Source organism: Mobula birostris, chromosome 12 (genome assembly GCF_030028105.1).
Source record: "Mobula birostris isolate sMobBir1 chromosome 12, sMobBir1.hap1, whole genome shotgun sequence".
NCBI lineage: Eukaryota > Metazoa > Chordata > Chondrichthyes > Myliobatiformes > Myliobatidae > Mobula > Mobula birostris.
The window spans coordinates 46147796-46166680 of NC_092381.1; the positions used below are offsets into that span (position 1 = coordinate 46147796).

General features: G+C 39.8%; 1 protein-coding gene across 1 annotated transcript; it reads right to left on the bottom strand.

Moving 5' to 3' along the window:
• Positions 1-752: 752 nt before the first annotated feature.
• On the bottom strand, positions 753-18595 carry gpx7 (glutathione peroxidase 7). Its single transcript, XM_072274655.1, has 3 exons — positions 18382-18595; positions 4427-4688; positions 753-1201 (listed from the first exon to the last, which is right to left on the bottom strand). Exons 1-3 carry the CDS (start codon positions 18589-18591, stop codon positions 1038-1040), a joined length of 636 nt encoding a protein of 211 aa, XP_072130756.1. The 5' UTR covers positions 18592-18595; the 3' UTR covers positions 753-1037.
• Between the last annotated feature and the right edge of the window lie 290 nt (positions 18596-18885).

Genomic DNA, 18885 nt, shown 5'->3' on the forward strand with positions numbered 1-18885 from the left:
TTCCTAGGCAATAAAATTGCTTACCGATTGTGTGACTAAACAGTGGTTTTGTCTCTGTTCAATCCAGATTTTAACCAAAGGGTAAAAGTACCAAATCAGTCCTCAAGTGGAACTTTAAATATGACCTTTAGTGGGTGCGTGAGTATGTACAACAAGAAGAGAAGTGTTTAAAATAAAACTCCCTATGGGGCCAAAAGAAACTGGAAGACTTTTAAAGATCATAAAAGAAAAAGTGAGGTCTACCTTGCTGTAGACTGTCCGCTCTCTCAACAGATCAGGCTGAACCTCCAGGGTACCTTAAGAATTCCACTGCCACCCATCACCTAAATAGCCCTTTCCATCTGATTCACACTGTCAATTGAAAAGGACTGATGTTAAAATCACATGTAGTGCTCAGCCTATTCCCTTGTCCTATTCCCTTAAAATTAAAATTTTAATTTTAAACTCCAAATTAAAATTACCCCTTAGGAATGGAGAAATGGGCCCATTTTTCCTAATATTGAAGAACTGGTATGACATAATGAGTTTTAACCTGTAATTATTTTTTTTTAGAACTTTCATGAATTCTGCTCATTTCCTCAGCACAATAAACAAAACTTGTGTAAATTTCATATGGAACTATTGAAGTTAAAGCAGCACACACAAAATGCTGGTGGAACGCATCAAGCCAAGCAGCATCTATAGGAAGAAGTACTGACAAAGGGTCTCCGTCCGAAACGTCGACTGTACTTCTTCCTATAGATGCTGCCTGGCCTGCTGCGTTCACCAGCATTCTGTGCGTGTTGCTTGGATTTCCAGCATCTGCAGATTTTCTTGTGTTTGCACTACTGAAGTTAAGCATATGTTTTTCTTAAAAAAGACAGGTAAATTGTAACACTGTATAAATAGTGGTTGAATTGGCTTTTTTCTTGCATTTGAGAAAAACACAATATTATGGTTCATACAAATTAATGGGCTTCACAAAACAAAACTTAAAACACAAACTATTGACCAATTGAATGTGCAATTGAATTATAGAACATTAATTCAGGGTCAGGTTACAATTCTTCTTTGCGTTTCACTATGAGTTGTCTCACTAGCGATACAATTTGTGGCTTTATTTCTACAACTGAAACATTAGGTGGCCAAGCATTGACCACCTTACCATTTGGATCCACAAGATACTTCCAGAAATTCCAGTCTGGTTCCTTACCAATGGAGTCTACAAAGGAATGAAGAAAAACAAACAGTTTTTAGGTATACAGACTTCCATTTACTTTTCCCTGATTGTACAGCTATACTCTACCCTGACTTGTAAAAGCATACTTAACGTAGGACACATATCAGTGCATTTCACAAAACCATCAGGATGTGCAGGAAAATTACTGGGGGGTGTTAGAAATTTGAATTTGTTCCCTGACTGCACTTACGACAGGCAATCAAAAACGTGAGGATGTTTTTAAGACAGTCTTAAAGGAGCAAAGAGAGAGAGTGGCAGTAAAGCTTAGGAAGGGCGTTTCACAGTTAAAGATATGACAGCTTAGGACACACTTTAAATAGAGGAAGGATTAAACTTGGAAATGCAAGACAGCAGAATTGGAGAGGTTATAGGCTTGTAGTACATCAGAAGGGTTTTGACAGAGCAAGAGCTGAGGTCATGGAGAGATTTAGAAATAAAGACAAGAATTTTAAAATCAGTTTGTGACCTGACTGGTGACTCACTTGAATCAAGAAACACAGAAAGGATGGTGGAATGGAGGCCAGTGAGAGGAATGAACAGATTTTGGTATGAACACTTTGCTAGGATGCAAAAGGGGTTGCTTGCCAGAAGAACAGTGAAGCAGTTAGACTCTGAGGTGACTAAGGAATGGAGTGTGAATGAACGGGGTGTCAGCAGCAGGAACAGAGACGAGCAAATCTAGAAGTAGTGATCTTGGTGCTTGAGAGGCATGCGATCAGTGGAAGGCCACATGGGGTTGGCAGGATGTGTTTTGTAGATAAGCCATTCCATGGTGCATGTATGCATCAAACGTAGATTTCTTCCACATCTACACCCAATTTCAGATGAGGACAACTCAACCTTTGGGAAAAACTTTCCATTTCTCACAGCACTCATTCATTCTGAATAACATTATCAGTTTACATTCAATTACTGTCACTCTTGTGTTAAGATTATTATATTAAATGCTGGATTTATAAACAAAGGCAGATAATAGAGATGCTAATAGTCTAAAATAAAAAATAACACTGTGCCCAAAATAGTCAACAAATCTGATAACAATAGAGAAAGAAATAACATTAACATTTTAGCATTGTGAGATCTTCTGAACATTTCTAGCACTCTTTTCTTTTCATTTTACATTTACAAGGCCTGTATTTTCCGGGAAATACCACAGATTCTGTTTACATTTACACACAACTATGCATGTGTGCTCCAGCAAGTTCAGAATTCCCGCACCAAGTCCTGATTGGTGTCAATCGCTTAATTGCTAGCTTTTATTGGATTTTAGCTCTGAAATCAACATGTACTTGCTTGCTCTTAAAATTGGCCCTAGGTTACTTAGCCACGCATTTAAGTCAAGTACTATCTAATTAATAGTCAGATACCAAAACCATGAGCTACTGAATCAGGTTTACTACCTCTGGCCCAGATCAGCAAAATAGTTATTCCTCAGGAGTTCATAATCCTGGCCACTATGTCACCTACCTCCATTGAGTATTTGCCCCTTGCAGAAATTTTTGAGTTATCAATTTAAAGACAAAAAATCACTACAAGTGTTTTTAAAATACTGTATATTCTTGCAGATAACTATTAAAATAGTTGTGGATGATAGATGGATTACTGGAAGTTCAGTTTGATGGCATTCAGGTGAAACAACCATTATTGTTTTTTCCTCAATCTTCCATCCATCAGTCTTCTTACTGCATCATACAACGTTAAGCTACATAACCATGGAAGAGTAAACAAGTATCCCAGAATGGGGTATAGAACATACCTGCTTGGGAAATAATAAAAAACATTTTACAGTATATATGTAATTGCCTGACCTCAAAGTTTTATTGGAATAGGAAATATCATCAGCTGGAAAGTAATTATGCAGTAAATTCCCAAGGGGGCCTGTTTCAGGAGCTCAGCTTTGGCATTATTATAAATGATCTAGAATGAAGTGTAGGTCCTGGCAAAGTCTGGAGATATTACAAAAGTGAACCAAGTAGACTGTAAGCCTTAATTAAAAACAAATATATGTGAAACAAAACCAGGTCTTATAGGAACCACCATTAACAACTGAGGTGCATAGGAAAATCGTATAGAGAGTGGTGAATCTTCAGAATTCTCAGTCCCAGGCTTGAGGAGGTAAATAAATGTTTGAAAGATCAGGGAATTGAGAACTATAGCGTAACTAAAATGGTTTTAATTCAGTAGCTGGCAACCAAGAACGTTAGCAAATGCCAAATTAAAATCATTTTAGTTACATTTTCAAGTTGGTGGATACAAAAGTCACGGTAAGTAAAAAAAAAGAGACAGAAATGCTTGAAATACTTAGGAGGTCAAGCAGCATCTGTGGGGAGAGAAAGAACTAACAAACAAGTTTTTGTATGTCATCAGAATCTTCTACTTTACATGAACATGGGAACTAGAAATGTGCTCTGCATAAAAATTATGATTATTTATAAATTACTACTTACTTTGTAATGCCTTATATTGCTCAGTGACAACAAATCTCAAATCACAAGAGGCAAATGGCCACTTGCCTAAAGTTCTAGAGGTTGTGTGTCTGTGAAAAGGCGGGATGGGATAAGATACAGGGCAAGGAAGGTTGAGAACTATTGCTGTTACTTGATGTAATATCTAAAAAAATTCAAAACTTTATTTCAGCAAAATAAAGAATGCATTTTTCAAAACTGCGCAAAACAGAATAAAAACCAGGAAATGGTGGAATCATTTGTGTTTCTCTATCCACACATGCAGGTGATGGAATTAATCTTTCAGGTCTGAAACCCTTCATTGGAACTGAGAGAGAACACAAGTTTGTTTCACCATAAAGGATAGATTATTAATAGGCAAAGATTTACCGAAATTCTAAATACAGTAAAAACCTTGGATAATTCAGGATAAGTTATTAGAACATAGGAAAAATGCTGGAGGAACTCAACAGGTCAGGTAGCCTCTCTGGAAAGGAATCAATTAAGCTAATGAAATCCATTGACACTCATCTCTTATTTCTACACATGGTGCATATTCCTCCGATCTTCACATTCTGACATGTATATCTCAGAGCACCGAAAATATTAAGACAGTAATAGAATATTATTAGAAATTCTCACATAAGGTTCTAATCATGTTCTCCTCATAGAAAAGAATCTGTAAATTTTGAATATTAGAAATTGATTCTATTTTTAATTTGTGTCAGGTTTCAAACTAAATTATAAGGCATCTCATGCTCACCTATCAAATATTTGAATGCTGCATTTGCTCCAGTGCCTTTGACAGCAATCTTACTGAACAACGGGAAGGAAACTCCATAGGTTTTGCGAACAAACTTCTCAATGTCTTGGTCAGTTCCCGGCTCTTGATTCCCAAATTGGTTACAGGGGAATCCGAGGACATTGAAATGCATTGGCCCCAATTCCCGTTGCAACTGCTGGAGGTCTTTGTAGTGATCTTCTGTGAAGCCACACTCACTGGCGACATTAACAACTAACGAAACCTGTCAAAGGAGAACAGAAAAATACACAAGGATTGTAGTTTAAGATTAAAGCCAAAGGATAACAAAAACACAGGGAGAATCACACTTGTTCTACAGACATGCCCATCCTCCAGTACCATATAATCTCCTCAGAAGAGCAAAAGCAACTACAAAATAAAGTTTGAGAAATTATATCTGGTGCTGCATAAGAACAACACAATACCATTTGTCAGATGAACCATCCACTTTAACAGAATATATGATGGTCAAAGTGCAACCATCAAACACATGTATGTGTGCGTATGGAGTCTATAACAAACTGATGACTGCTTTTATCAACTGGCTGCATTTGAACATTTTATAAAGTTTGCACTTTGTTAGCTGATCAACTGGAGAAAGTAGGAATAAGGGACTTGCAAAGCATCACAACCCTCCGATAAAGTGTTCCCCTTATCTCTTCATAAACTAACAGCTTCTTATTCCTAAACAGAAATATCTAGTTCTAGATCTCCCACCAAGGAGGCATCTTCTCAATTGTCATGCTGTCAAGACTCCACAGAAGCTGATACGTTTCAATCTAGTCAAGTGCCTGCTCACGCTTCAAAATTCCACCAGATACTACCTTTGGCAGTCCGACCTTTTCTCACACGACAGACTGCCCATTCCAGGTACCAATCTATTAAATCCCTGAACAACGTCCAACACATTTACACACTCCCTTAGATAAGGAGTCTGATAATACACACAGTTTTCCAGATATGCTATCAATGAAGTCGGAACTCACTACTTTGGTATTCAATTCCTCAAGCAATGCTCTGAATATATATTTGCTGTGGCTGATAATAAAGTGATAATATATCAACACTACTAACATATATTTGCTGTGGCTGAAATATTAACGTTTCCTAATATTTATTTGTTGTGCTGATAACAGATAATAATATATATTGCCTGTGGCTTTTGCAAGTCATGCAACTAGGACATACATATCTCACTGCACATCAGAGCTTTACAGCCTCTCACTGTCTAGAAAAAATGAGGGAGCAGTGCTTCCAGTTGGCTATTGGTTTCAATTTAACACCCTTATTTCATGTTCATTTGAAATAACAAACCAACCAAAATAAAGCATTGCACCAAGATATTATTTTTGTGTTGCTTTTAGAGGATGTTGCCAAATTGGTCTGAACATTGGTGTGTGGTGGCTCTGATTATACCATGCTGTTCATTGTTACTAACAGGTGCCCACTTATGGTTTCTTGTGCGGTAGCTTGGTGTTTACTCTAATCAGGTCAGCTGCTATACTTAGTATTATGTGTGACCAGATCACCTCGAGGTCCTGCAATCAATATACAATCTGTGGCCATTTTATTAGACACACCTGTACACCTGTGTGTTAATGCAAGCATCTAATCAGCCACAAAAAAAAGAGAAAATCCAAGCAACACACTGCTGAAGGGTCTCGGCCCGAAACGTCCACTGTACTCTTTTCCATAGGTGCCGCCTGGCCTGCTGAGTTCCTCCAGCATTTTGTGTGAGTTATCTAATCACACAATCATGTGCTGCAACTCAATACATAAAAGCATGGTCAAGAGTTTCAGTTGTTGTTCAAACCAAATATCGGAATAGGAAAGACATGTGATCTACGTGACTTTGATCGGTGCCAGGCGGGGTGCATTGAGTATCTCAGAAACTACGATTCCCTTGGGATTTTCATGCATAAAAGTTTCTAGAGTTTACAGAGAATGTTGAAATATTGAAAAACATCCAGTAAGTAGCAGTTTTGTGGGTGAAAACACCTTGTTAATGAGAGAGTTCAGAGGAGAATGGCCAGACTAGTTCAAGCTGAGAGGAAGGCAACAGTAACTCAAATAACCACACGATACAACAGTGGTGTGCAGAAGAGCATCTGTGAACACACATCACATCAAACCTTGAAGTGGATGGTCTACAGCAAGAGACCATGAACATTTACTGAGTGGCTACTTTATTAGGCATAGGAAGTACCTAATAAAGTGACCACTGAGTATATTTCTATAATGCACAACAGGCCATTGTTTCTTTGTACACTGGCAGTTTCTAGTCAGCTAGGTTCTCAGTATTAAGCAGTGATACAAGCCTTTATACAAAAAAATGCATGCAGCAAGTCAAGCTATGCCATTCACTGGAGGAGTGTTACAAAGTGAAAACTTGCTAAAGCCAATTGTTTGAAAATGGTGACATTTTGTGTTTGTTATTGAAAGTCAATTTGTGAAATGTACGTTGGCCAATTCACATGCTGTCAAGTGCATGGTTTGCAATGATTTGCAGGGTTGCAAACAACTCAAAATTTTAATACTGCCAAGATATAACATAACCAATTTAATTATGAATACAAAATTAATAGGTATGAATAAAACTACAGCAATTGATGGAAGCATTCCTACTTGTAGCTAGGTCTGCTCTTCTTGAGCTTTAAATAAGGGTTAAAAAGACTGCCATTGTAATTCTCTCTCTCTTTTCTGTTTCTAAGGCAACAAATCATAAAATCATAATCTATTGATCTGACTGTAAGAGAGCAGAAAACCATTAAGAGCATGAAGGGTAATGGTGCATTACCTGAACAATGCCATTATTGGACTTGCAGCTGTTCCAAATAGGAGAATCTATAGGGTGAAATTTATTAACAGTCACTAGTGTCAAATGCACAGAATTTTGTCTACGTGGCATTAAATTATCAGCTGCCAGTGGTGTTCCTTTCAAATGCTCAGTTGTATTGGAATCAAAGTGGAAGGCACAAGAATATGATCTGTACAGAACACAGGCAGTCCACAGATTATAATATGGTTTAATTCCTAAGAATTGTTTGTAACTGGAATTGTTCATAAAATGAGAAGTGAACAAACAACAGCATGTGGAGGAGGATAAGAGAAATGGCTGTGAGGAGAGGGGGAGCAGGAATGAGAAAAGCAGCCACCAGCCAGCTTCACGAACAAGCTCAATACTCCCAGTTTTGTTTGACTTGACCCACACCCAATTATTGTGCACTTAGATGGTATAGGGGGAGAGGGACAGGCGTTGTGGAGAGAAGACACATTGAAATTCCCAACTCCCTATCCGGCAGTGGCCGATAAATCCATCTCCAGCTATTCTGCTAGTCTCCCAAGTGCCCCCTCATAGGTTCAGCGTGCAATAACTCAGACATTCAGAAGCTGGAGAGGACCTGTAGTGCTGGTGGCCAAAGATGAGCTTCTACAATAAAGTCACCTACATTCTTGAAAAGAAAAAGAACTTCTTTCTAATAAGGAGCAGTTACTAAAATTAAAACAAAGCAAGCACACAAAAATGATCAGGTGTGAAAGCTTCTTCCCAATGAAATTTTGGTAATTCTTTATGACCTAGCTTGATTGCTCTATTCATGGATTCACGCAGGTTTTTTTTACTGTGGATCAATATGTCACCATTTGGAAAACATGTTTCAATCATAAAATTCAAAACCCTGTTTCCTAACTGTGGAGAATGGCCCAAGCTTGTTCCTCCCTGTACAGTCATAGTCAGACAGAAAAGAAACAGCCTTTTGGCCCAACAGGTTCATGCTGACCAGGATTCCAATCTATGCTCGTCCTATCTGCTCATGTTTGGCCCATGTCTTCTCTTTCCAACCTACTTCTTTTCATTGCTCCTTATCCTTTTGGGGTTGACTCCAATCAGAAAGTCCCTTCCAATAGCTCGTAGATGGCCAGGCAGATTCCAAAAGGATCAAACTTTGTTATCCAGGAACAAGAAGAGCAGTAAGGAGCTAAGAGTGGGAAATGGTGTGGATAAACTTTGCTTTTGGACTTGTTCATGAGCAATGACATGGGTGATCCACTGATTTTCACCCAAATTAAAATAGACCAGATGCTGCCTCCAAATTAATCAAAATCAGAATCCGGTTTCCTATCACTGGCTTATGACATGAAGTGTGTTGTTTTGCGGCAGCAGTATATTGCAATACACAATAATAAAAAAACTATAATTACAATGAAAAAAGCTTTAAAATATTTCAATTAAGTAGTGCAAAAAGAGCAAAAGAAAATTGTGTACAGGGGTTCATTGTTCATTCAGAAACCTGATGGTGGAGGGGAAGAAGCTGTTCCTAAAGTTCGGAGTGTGTGTCATCAGTCTCCTGTACACCCTCCTCGATGGTAGCAGTGAGAGGACAGCATGTCCTGGATGATAGGGATCCTTAATGAAGGATGCTGCCTTTTTGAGGAATTGCCTTTTGAAGATGTCCTCGATGCAAGGCAGGCTACTGCCCATGATGTAACTGGCTGAGTTCACAACTTTCTCCAGCTTTCCCCAATCCCGTGTAGTCAACCCTCCATTCCAGACAGCGATGCAACCAGTTGGAATGCTATCCACAGAACACCTGTAAACATTTGTAAGTGTCTTTGTTGTCTTACCCAGTCTCTTCAGACTCCTTACAAAATACAACTGCTGCTATGCCTTCTTTGTGATTGCATCAATATGCTGGTCCCAAGATAGATCTTCAGAGATGTTGACAGCCAGGAACTTCAAACTGCTCACCCTTTCCACTCCAGATCCCTCGATGAGGACTGGTGTGTGTTCCCTCAACTCCTCCTTCCTGAAATCCACAATCAGTTTCTTGGACTTACTGACATTGAGTGCAAGGTTTTTGTTCTGGCACCACCCAACTAGATGAGCTGTCTCACTCTGTACGCCTTTTCATCAACATCTGAAATTCTGTCAACAATGGCTGTGTCATCGGCAAACTTATAGATGGCGTTTGAGCTGTGCATCATGGGTGTAGACAGAGTAGACCAGTGAGCTAAGCACACGTCCTTGTGCGGTGCCAGTGCTGATTGTCAGTGAGGAGGAGATGTTATTTCCAATCGGCACTGACTATGGTCTCACAATGAGGAAGTCCAAAATCCAGCTGCAGAGGGAGGTATCCAGATTTTGGAGTTTGTTGCTAAGTACTGAAGATTTGATGGTGCTGAGCACTGAGTTCTTATCAATTAGCCGTAGCTTGACGTTCCTATTGCTATTGTCCAGGTGATCCACGGCCAAGTAGAGAGTGAGACTGCATCCACTGTAGACATGTAGTAGCGATAGGCAAATTGCAGTGGGTCCTGGTCCTTCCTTAGGCAGGAGTTGATTTTGGCCATGACCAACCTCTCAAAGCACTTCATCACAGTAGATATGAGAGCAACTGGCCGAGGCAGTTTACCCTGCTCTTCTTGGGCACTGGTATGATTGACGCCCTTTTGATGCAGGTGGAAACGTTCAACTGCAAGTGAGAGGTTGAAGATGTCCTTGAACACTCCTGCCAATTGGTTGACACAGGGTTTCAGTGCCAAACCAGGGCCTGATGCCCTGTGAACGTTCACTCTCGCCAAAGATGTTATGACATTGGCTTCCAAGACAGAGGTCACAGGGTGATCAGATGCTGCTGGCATTTGCACAGGCGTAGTTTTATTCTCCCATTCAAAGCGTGCATGAACAGTGTTGAGCAAATTAGAGAGTGAAACACCACAGCCATTCATGATGTTAGGCTTTGCCTTGTAGGAAGTAATGGACTGCAAACCCTGCCAGAGCTGATGAGCATCTGATTCTGTCTCTAACCTCAGTCAGAATTGTTTCTTAGCTCTTAAAGTACCCTTCCATTGGTCACAGCTGGACTTCTTGCATAGTTCTGGATCACCAGTCTTAAAAGCCACAATTCTGGCCCTCAGCAGACTACGAATCTCCTGGCTCATCCATGCCCTTTGGTTTGGATATGCCTGGTATGTTCTCGAAGGCACACTCTCACCCACAAAGATTTTGGTAAAGCCAGTAACAACTGTGGCATATTCATTCAGATTTGAAGATAAGTCCCTGCAAATTGTCCAGTCCACCTACTCAAAGCAGTCCTTTAAGCACCCCCCCCCGCCTCCCTTTTGACCGTACTTTCTTGGTCCTCACCACAGTTGCTGTACTGAGTTTAGTCTCTGCCTGTATTCCAGGAGTAGGAGTTACTAGTGATCAGACTTTTCAAATTGTGGCTGTTATCGCCAATAATAAAATAAAATAAAATTAGATAAAATAATTAAAATAACTGGGCCCAGAACACAAGCAATCTTATGACTCAAACATTCTTTTAATTATGTTTGTGCACAAGGAGAACAGCATGGGCCCCTGTCACCCACATTCTTCTGAAGTCGGAACAGAATTATACAGAATTGGCGTATCAGTTACAGATATTAACCGTTTGGTAAATTTGATATACTTGAACTCCTTATTTGCAAGATCAATTGCCATTCACAAAAGAGGTGTTAAAATCAATCGAAAGTTTCAAGCCAACAGCTAATGATATTTTGAAGTTAGTAAAGGCAATTGTCCCTTAGTTGTTGGGTATGTTTCACATCCTTCCATTATTCTATCTCGTCTGTCCCTGGCACTCCCTACTGTGTAAAGGGACTCTATGTTTTAGGAAGACCTTTCTGGAAAAATTCCACTACAGAGGCCTCACCCGTCTGGCTTGAGAACACACTGCTGTAGGAACCCCCGCATATCTCATCTGTAGTGAGCAGAGATGTCTCTGTGGTCTCACTTGGCTACAACTGCCCCAGGTTATCCTTGTTTAGTCATTGTCTTCAATCCTCGCCTTACTGCAACTTTCACAGGGCGTGGTAAGTGTTCTTGATGGTGGTATGACAGTGGTCAAGTGTGTTGGCTCCTCTGGTTCCACAGATGATATGCTGGTGGTCGTTGTTCAGAGAGTTCTTCAAGTTGGCCTGGTTGAAATCCCTCACAATGACGGGGAAGGCATCTGGATGTGCTGGTTCGTGACTGAACACAAAGTGTCACCACTTATCAGCACTACCTTGTTGAATCCGCCTCCCTAATGACTGACAGAATTTTTCACTGGCATGTCTTCACTTGTGAATTGTTCATTTACGAATAACCTCTCATACAGTACCAGGGCATTCTGTCGAGGGGAAATAACCAATATAAAGAGGCGAGAGGCAAGGGTGAGTCAGGGACTAGTAGGTTAAAGGTGGGATAGGGATGATGGGCAAGTAGATCAGGGTGAGGGTAGAAAACAAGTCTAGGTTAGAAGTAAGAGAGGAGAGAATGGGAGAGGTGAAAAAAAGGGAGAGAGAACCTTGATGGATAGATAGGAACGGGAAAGGAACACAGGAGGGCACCAAATGAGCAGCTGCAATGAATATTTGGGTAATGTCAGACCTCCGGCTTGTATCTAACTTCCGATTCAAAAGTCAAAAATTTGCTGAATATCAGAATGTGAATAGGCATCACCTTCGCCGGAACCAATGTCCAAATAAGAGATCAATACTTCAACTGTGTGAAATCATGTTAAAGTATTTTTAACTGCTGAGCAATTGATCAATAGTGCCCTCTTGTGAAAAGGAAGTGCAAGGCAACTGTAATAAATATTGAATAACAAAAACTATCAAAGTGTCCAGGGTTGCTCTGAAACACATCATGGAGCCACGTAAAGAGCAACTAGATTAAAATCTGAATCAGAAAGGTAGATTTTAAAGCATTTTAAAGGAGGAAAGGGAGGTGGTGAGGCTTTAGGAAGGAATCCAGAACTTAGGTCCTCAACACCTGATGGCATGGCTGCCAATGGCTTGGCAAGTTCTTGGATGAGAAAAAACCTAGGATGGGGTTATGTTACAGGGCCGAAGGAGAAACACAAAGATTGGGGGAGGGGAGTCCCTCCAAGATGATGAAGGGATTTGAAAAGAAGAATTTTTAAATTGACAATTTAACCAGGAGTCAATGCCAGGCAGCACAGAAAGGGGTTGGGCAAGCGGTGGAAATTAGAACAACAGACGTCTTAGTTGATGACATATGAAATGCAGGAAGCCAGCCAGGAGTGCATTGAAAATAGCAAGGCTGTTGGCATAGTTAGAAATTTTTTCTGCACACGAACCTACGATAGAAAAAAACCGGCACAAGTATTTACTAAATGTAGTTCTTTTCATGACTGCATGATATTTTGTCCAAAGTGAAGCAAACAAGTTCCATTTGTTAAAGAGGTGAGCTGTCTGTTTACAACACAAGGTGAAATGTCTTTACATTTAAAGCTAAGTGATATTAACAGATGCAGCTAAAAATAGAGAGATTTTCATCCTTGTAATGATTTGGAAAGCATTATTTAAGTTATTGAAATGAGACCAAAGGCCCCAATTCAAATCACTCGCAGACATTTCATTTAGGTCAGACAAATTTCCTGATATCTGTCTTAGTATCTTGTTTTAAAAGATGGGAACCAAAATATAGAAAGCCATATGAATTTTCTGATTACCGAGGTTAAACTCATTTTAAAAAATGACTTACTAAGGGCTCAGGAGGTGGTAGCTAGGTGCAATCTTAAATGGCAATGGCACTGCAATTGCCATTGCAGTGATTAAATACCAGCATTGCAGAGTTTAGAGCATAGACAAATACATTCCAAAATTTACACATAGGCTCTTTGCTTCTGCAATACAGAAATTACATTACTGCCCTACACTCTTCACGTAGCTCCATAGCTTCCTTTCCTTCAAATATTATTCAATTTTCCTTGAAAAGTTGCAGGGTCTACCTAAGCAGCATTTATCCTCAACAAGTAGTATTCATTCTGTATGAGTATGAACACCACTCCTCAGTCTAAATGATTATGGTACTGTTCTATAAATTGAAGAGAAATTTGGAATGGAATGGAAAAATCCAGTTATTGAGGTTTGTGTTGGAACAAACAACATCAGTAGGAATTGAACTTCCTCTTGTCTGCTCAGGAAGAGAAAGTTAAATTAAAAAGTTCTACTTCTCAAGCTTCTATAAATTGTGATAGATTAGGATACTTAAAGCTAAAGACCAGTGTGGAAAAGCAGGGCTTATTTCCAGTGAAGCACAAGCACTAGAAGACCAAGGAGCTCAATTGATGGGACAGATTGTTCCCAAACCATGGTGATGCCAGTGCTTCATGTGAATGTGGAAAACTAGCACAATGGGAGTAGAATAGAAATCTTCACAAAGCAAGCCTGGATATAAAAAGGAAGATAAACAGAGGGTATACTAAATTAAATGAGGATTAGATTTGCCCAGGATGTCAATGGTGATATCAGTGAAACCCAAAGGTAGGTGGATAGTGTTTCTTGTAGAGAGCTATTGCCTGGGATGATTTAGAGGCATGAAAAATATTTGTCACGTCCATGTTTGAATGTGGGTTGTGCTACACGCAAGCGTAGGCTGCTTCACTTACTGAGCAGTTAAGAATGGAAGTGATCTTTGTACTACAATCAGTGAACTTCCTTACCTTTGACATTATGATAGGGAAAAAAAACCATAGTTGATGAAGCAGTTGAAAGGTGGTTTTGATAGGATACATTTTGAAAACTCTGTAGTGATATCCTTGGAGTGGGATGATTGACCTCCAAAAGCCAAAACACTTTGTTCAAGGAATGACTCCAAACATTGGTGTGTTTTCCACTTGATGCTTTTTCAGTTTTATTTAGGCTCCTTGATGCCACACTTGGTCAAATCTTTCTTGATGTCAAATGCAGTTGTTCCCACCTTTGTGTGGTCAATATTCCTGACTTCAACGTGTTGCAAAAAGGCAAGGGAGAAAAAGGAGATTGAACAAATAAAAACAGAACAGACGAATTGTTTAACTGAAGAACAGAATACAGATCTATTAGTTACAATTGAGGAATAAGGATAGGGATGTTTAAAGAAGTCCTAAATGAGATTTTCATTAAGGAAGAAGATCATGTCAATAATACAATACAGACAGAGGTAAAAATAATATGGGACAGCAGAACAATAGATAGAAAGGAAGTATTTAAAAGTTGGTCATCCTTAAATTAGGAACATCACCTGACCCAAAAAGTTGCATCCTAAGTTGCGAAGTAAAGCAAGGGTGGAAGGTGTGATAAACTTGAGCACATTCTTCCAATTCTTCCTGGATGCAGAAGGGCTGCTATGTTACACTCACTGTTTAAAAAAATCAGGGAAGACTTGCCTTTATCTATTGCCTTGCATGACCTTAGGACATTGGAATTGGAACTGGTTTATTATTGTCAATGTACCAAGGTACAGTGGAAAGCTTGTCTTACATTCTGTTCATACAGATCAAATCATTAGACAGTGCATTGAGGCAGTACAAGGTAACGGATACAGTAACAGTAACGGAATGCAGAGTGAAGTGTAGCACCTACAGAGAAAGTGCAGTGCGTGTAGACAATAAGGTGAAAGGTCATAATGTGGTAGATTATGAGTGAAGAGTTTGTTTCATCATACTAGGGGACCATTCAGTAGTCTCCTATCAGTGGGGCAGAAGTGATCCTTGAGCCTGGTGGGACATGCTTTCAGGTGTTAGTATCTTCTTCTCAGTGGGAGAGGGGAGAAGAAATGTTACATTGATTGTTTTATTTATTATAAATTACTATGATTGCACATTGCACATTTAGACAGAGACATAACGTAAAGGATTTTTACTCCTCACGTATGTGAAGGATACAAGTAATATTTCAATGCAATTCAAGAATGTCCAGGGTGGGTGATGTCTTTGATTATGCTGGCTGCTTTACTGAGACAGTGAGAAGTATAGACACAGTCCATGGAGGAGAGACTAAAAATTGCAAAGGGTCAACAAGGCGTGAAAACTTTCCTTAGCATTGAGGAAGTACAGGCATTGGTGAGCTTTCTTGACCATGATGTCTATGTGGTTGGATCAAGACAAGGAATTTAAAGCACTCAACCTCAGGACCACCGACAAAGACATGTAGTGTGTGCCCACAAACATCCGCTACCTGCTCCCCCACCACCTTCCTGAATTCAATGACTAGCTGTTTTGATTTGGTACTGTTGGGAGAAAAGTTGATGCCTTGACAATATGTTACTAAACTCTGTACATCCCACCTTGCACTCTGACTCATTGTTATTGGAGATTTGGCCCACTACAGTGGGATCATCTGAAAATTTGCAGGTGGAGTTAGAGCAGAATCCAGCCACACAGCCATGAGTATACAGGGAGTAGAAGGAAATCATGTTGAGTAAATTCTCAGTGATGAAGATAACATATTTGATGTGATGTATTTAGTCTTTCAACGATGTTTGGAAACAAACACATATTGGACATGTCAATTCCATAATTTTAATGTGGTCAGAGTCACTGGAAGCATTGGTAAATAAGATATGACAGAGAGCGAATGCTGAGAGTGTTAGGGAACTCAATTTCAAACATAAGGAATACACACTACAGTGCTCTCTGAGTTCTGAATCGCAGGTCAACTGCTCCTTCTGGACTTGGGCATACAAGACATATATTCAAAAAGTGTGCAGGGAATACTAAGGTTAGAAGAGTAGTAATATTGAATTGAATTGACTTTATTTCTTACATCCTTCACAAACATGAGGAGTAAAAATCTTTACGTTACCTCTCCATCTAAATGTGCAATCATAGAAATTTATAATAAATAGAACAGTCATTGTAACATAGAAATACACTCAAATCAGCATGAGTTAATCAGTCTGATGGCCTGGTGGAAGAACCGGTCCCAGAGCCTGTTGGTCCTGGATTTTATGCTGCGGTACTGTTTCCCGGATGGTAGCAGCTGGAATATAGAATGTGGTTGGGGTGACTCGGGTCCCCAATGATCCTATGGGATCTTTTTTCACACCTGTCCTTGTAAATGTCCTGAATCATGGGAAGTTCACAACTACAGATGTGCTGGGCTGTCCACACCACTCTCTACAGAATCCTGTGATTGAGGGAAGTACAGTTCCCACACCAGGCAGTGATGCAGCCAGTCAGGATGCTATCAATTGTACCCCTGTAGAAAGTTCTTAGGATTTGGGGGCCAATATCAAATTTCCTCAACCATCTGAGGTGAAAGAAGCGCTGTTGTGCTTTTTTCACCACACAGCCAGTTTGTACAGACCATGTGAGATCCTCCGTGATTTTTATGCTGAGGAACTTAAAGCTGTTCACCCTCTCAACCGCAGATCCATTGATGTTAATAGGGGCTAACCCACCTCCATTCCTCCTGTAATCCACAACCAGCTCCTTTGTTTTTCTGACAATGAGGGAGAGGTTGTTTTCTTAATAATAATAATAATAATTAATAGTAATAACATTTCAAAATGACATAACTAGATGAATGAGTTGAGTTTAATGCCACTTGGAATTTAACATAAAGAAATATGCTTTCATGACAACTTTTTTAGAAAGAAGCAACATGAACTACTGTAATTGATATGATTTTTAAAAAGATGCAGGAACACAATGAATAGTTGAGCAAATGGTTTCCTTGGCCTTATTGGCACAGTGCAAAAACACCAGCAGCTCTACTCTGTTACAAGTTTGAGGAGGTTCAGTATTTCACCAGAGCCACTTCACATTTCTATAGATGTACAGTGGGGAGCACTCTGACTGTGTGAATCACAGTCTGATATGGAGGCTCCAATGCACATGATTGTATTGCAAGGGGCTGCAGACAGTTGTAGAGTCAGTCAATCCCATCACAGGCACAAAACCCTCCCCACTATTGAGGGCATCTTCAAGAGGCAGTGCTTCAAGAAGGCAGCATCCATCTCTAAAGTTAGTTCTCACCATCTGGGATATGCCTTCTTCTCACTACCACCATTGGAGAAGCCTGGCCTACACTCAACCATTTAGAAATAGCTTTTCCCCCTCTGCCATCAGACCTCTTAACAGTGATCCCATGGATAATGCCTCATTATTCCTTCTTTTTGCACTATTCATCTTTGTAGTTTTATGTCTTTGCACTATACTATCACCACAAAACAACATTTTACATCATTAAGTTAGTGATGATAAATCTGATTCTGAAACATATCTATTTAGCTTTTAAAGATAATCGGTTAGGCTGCTGCCGAATTCTGCTCACCGTGCTTCTGGAGGATTGAAATCAGAGAGAATGTGCAGAAGGGATTAAGAGAATTGAACCAGGATAAGCAACATCAGTTTCATGGAGAATCAGGAGAAGCCAGAATCAATTCCTTTGGACAGAGGTGGTTAAGGGGTATTTTACAGAGGGAGAAGAAATTGCTTCTGGGAGCCGCAAGTTAATAACAAGAGGACAAAGATTTAACCAGCAAAATAATTAGATGCATCAGAAGGACTGTTTAAAAGTATTTGAAGTTAGTGAGATCCCTCGAATGCACTGCCCGTGTAAAGAGTCCATCAAATGAAAAAAAGAAATCAAAGGCAAAAATATTACTCTGGAAAACAGTGAAATAACTGGTCAGTTGTAATAATCAACAGAATGGACCCAAAGGCTTCCTCTAAAACTGTATTAATCTGTTAATCTACGATTGAATGTTCAAACACAACTAGTTAGTTTTAGAAAGCGATGGCTGGATTTTATCAAATGCAATCGATTGGCCCGAAGCATTCGCTAACTTGTGTAAGATATTGTAAGATTGCTTTTCAGCGCTTTTAAGCATATCTATATGTTTTCCAGCGGTAAGTGTGCACGACTGGGAAGAAAGGTTATTTTTTTAATTGACGATGCCACGTATACGGTCAGAGCCCTCAAAGGGCCCCTCCGCCGCTCCTGGGTTTACCGATGCAGCAGTCAACTGATTTTTCAGTTAGAGCATCTATTCTCGAAGCTTAGATTTACTCGTAAGGTTTAAGTTTTGTTTCATTAAATGGGTAACTTTGCACAGTCTATTACCGTGCCAGGTTAATTACAGCGTGGAGTTGCTAACTTACCGACCCTCTGTACTTCTCCAGTGAAATTAACTTGCCTCTGATGTTTACTGTTTTAAAAGCATAAAAATCTTTGTTCTTTTCTTCGGAGGGGAGAACGAGAAAGAAAATCACCATGGCTGCGGTGAGAAACATAGTTGCGAACAATAAAAGAAAACTAAATTTAGGCAGGGCAGCAGCAAAATTTGACCGTTTCGAAGCAGATTCCTGCATCACTGTTAATGGGTCGAGATAGATCCCTTTCAGAGTCGTAACGCAACCCCAGGCTGCCCCGGTCAGCGCAGACAATGCCGCAAAACCGTCGCAATAAGCACAAAAATATCGCAAATTTAATTGATGCTTACTGTTTGCCAACAGTCATCAAAATGAAACATTCTTTTTAGTCACTTAGTGACTAAAGTAACTTCTCTCCCGTTTTCTTAAAGTGTATTCGAGATCGGGTGGAAAAGGTTGTCTTCAGTCTGCCTGCAAGCTCCACGATTTACTTGTTAATCTCCTTTGAATAAT

Bases quoted from the DNA above. Each gene is read 5' to 3' on its own strand.
- gpx7 (XM_072274655.1), bottom strand. From the start codon at position 18,591: ATGCAGGAATCTGCTTCGAAACGGTCAAATTTTGCTGCTGCCCTGCCT. The intron at 4,689-18,381 runs GTAAGTTAGCAA...CTCCTTTGACAG, and splicing joins TGGAGAAGTACAGAGGGTCG to GTTTCGTTAGTTGTTAATGT. The intron at 1,202-4,426 runs GTGAGCATGAGA...ATTCCTTTGTAG, and splicing joins AGCATTCAAATATTTGATAG to ACTCCATTGGTAAGGAACCA.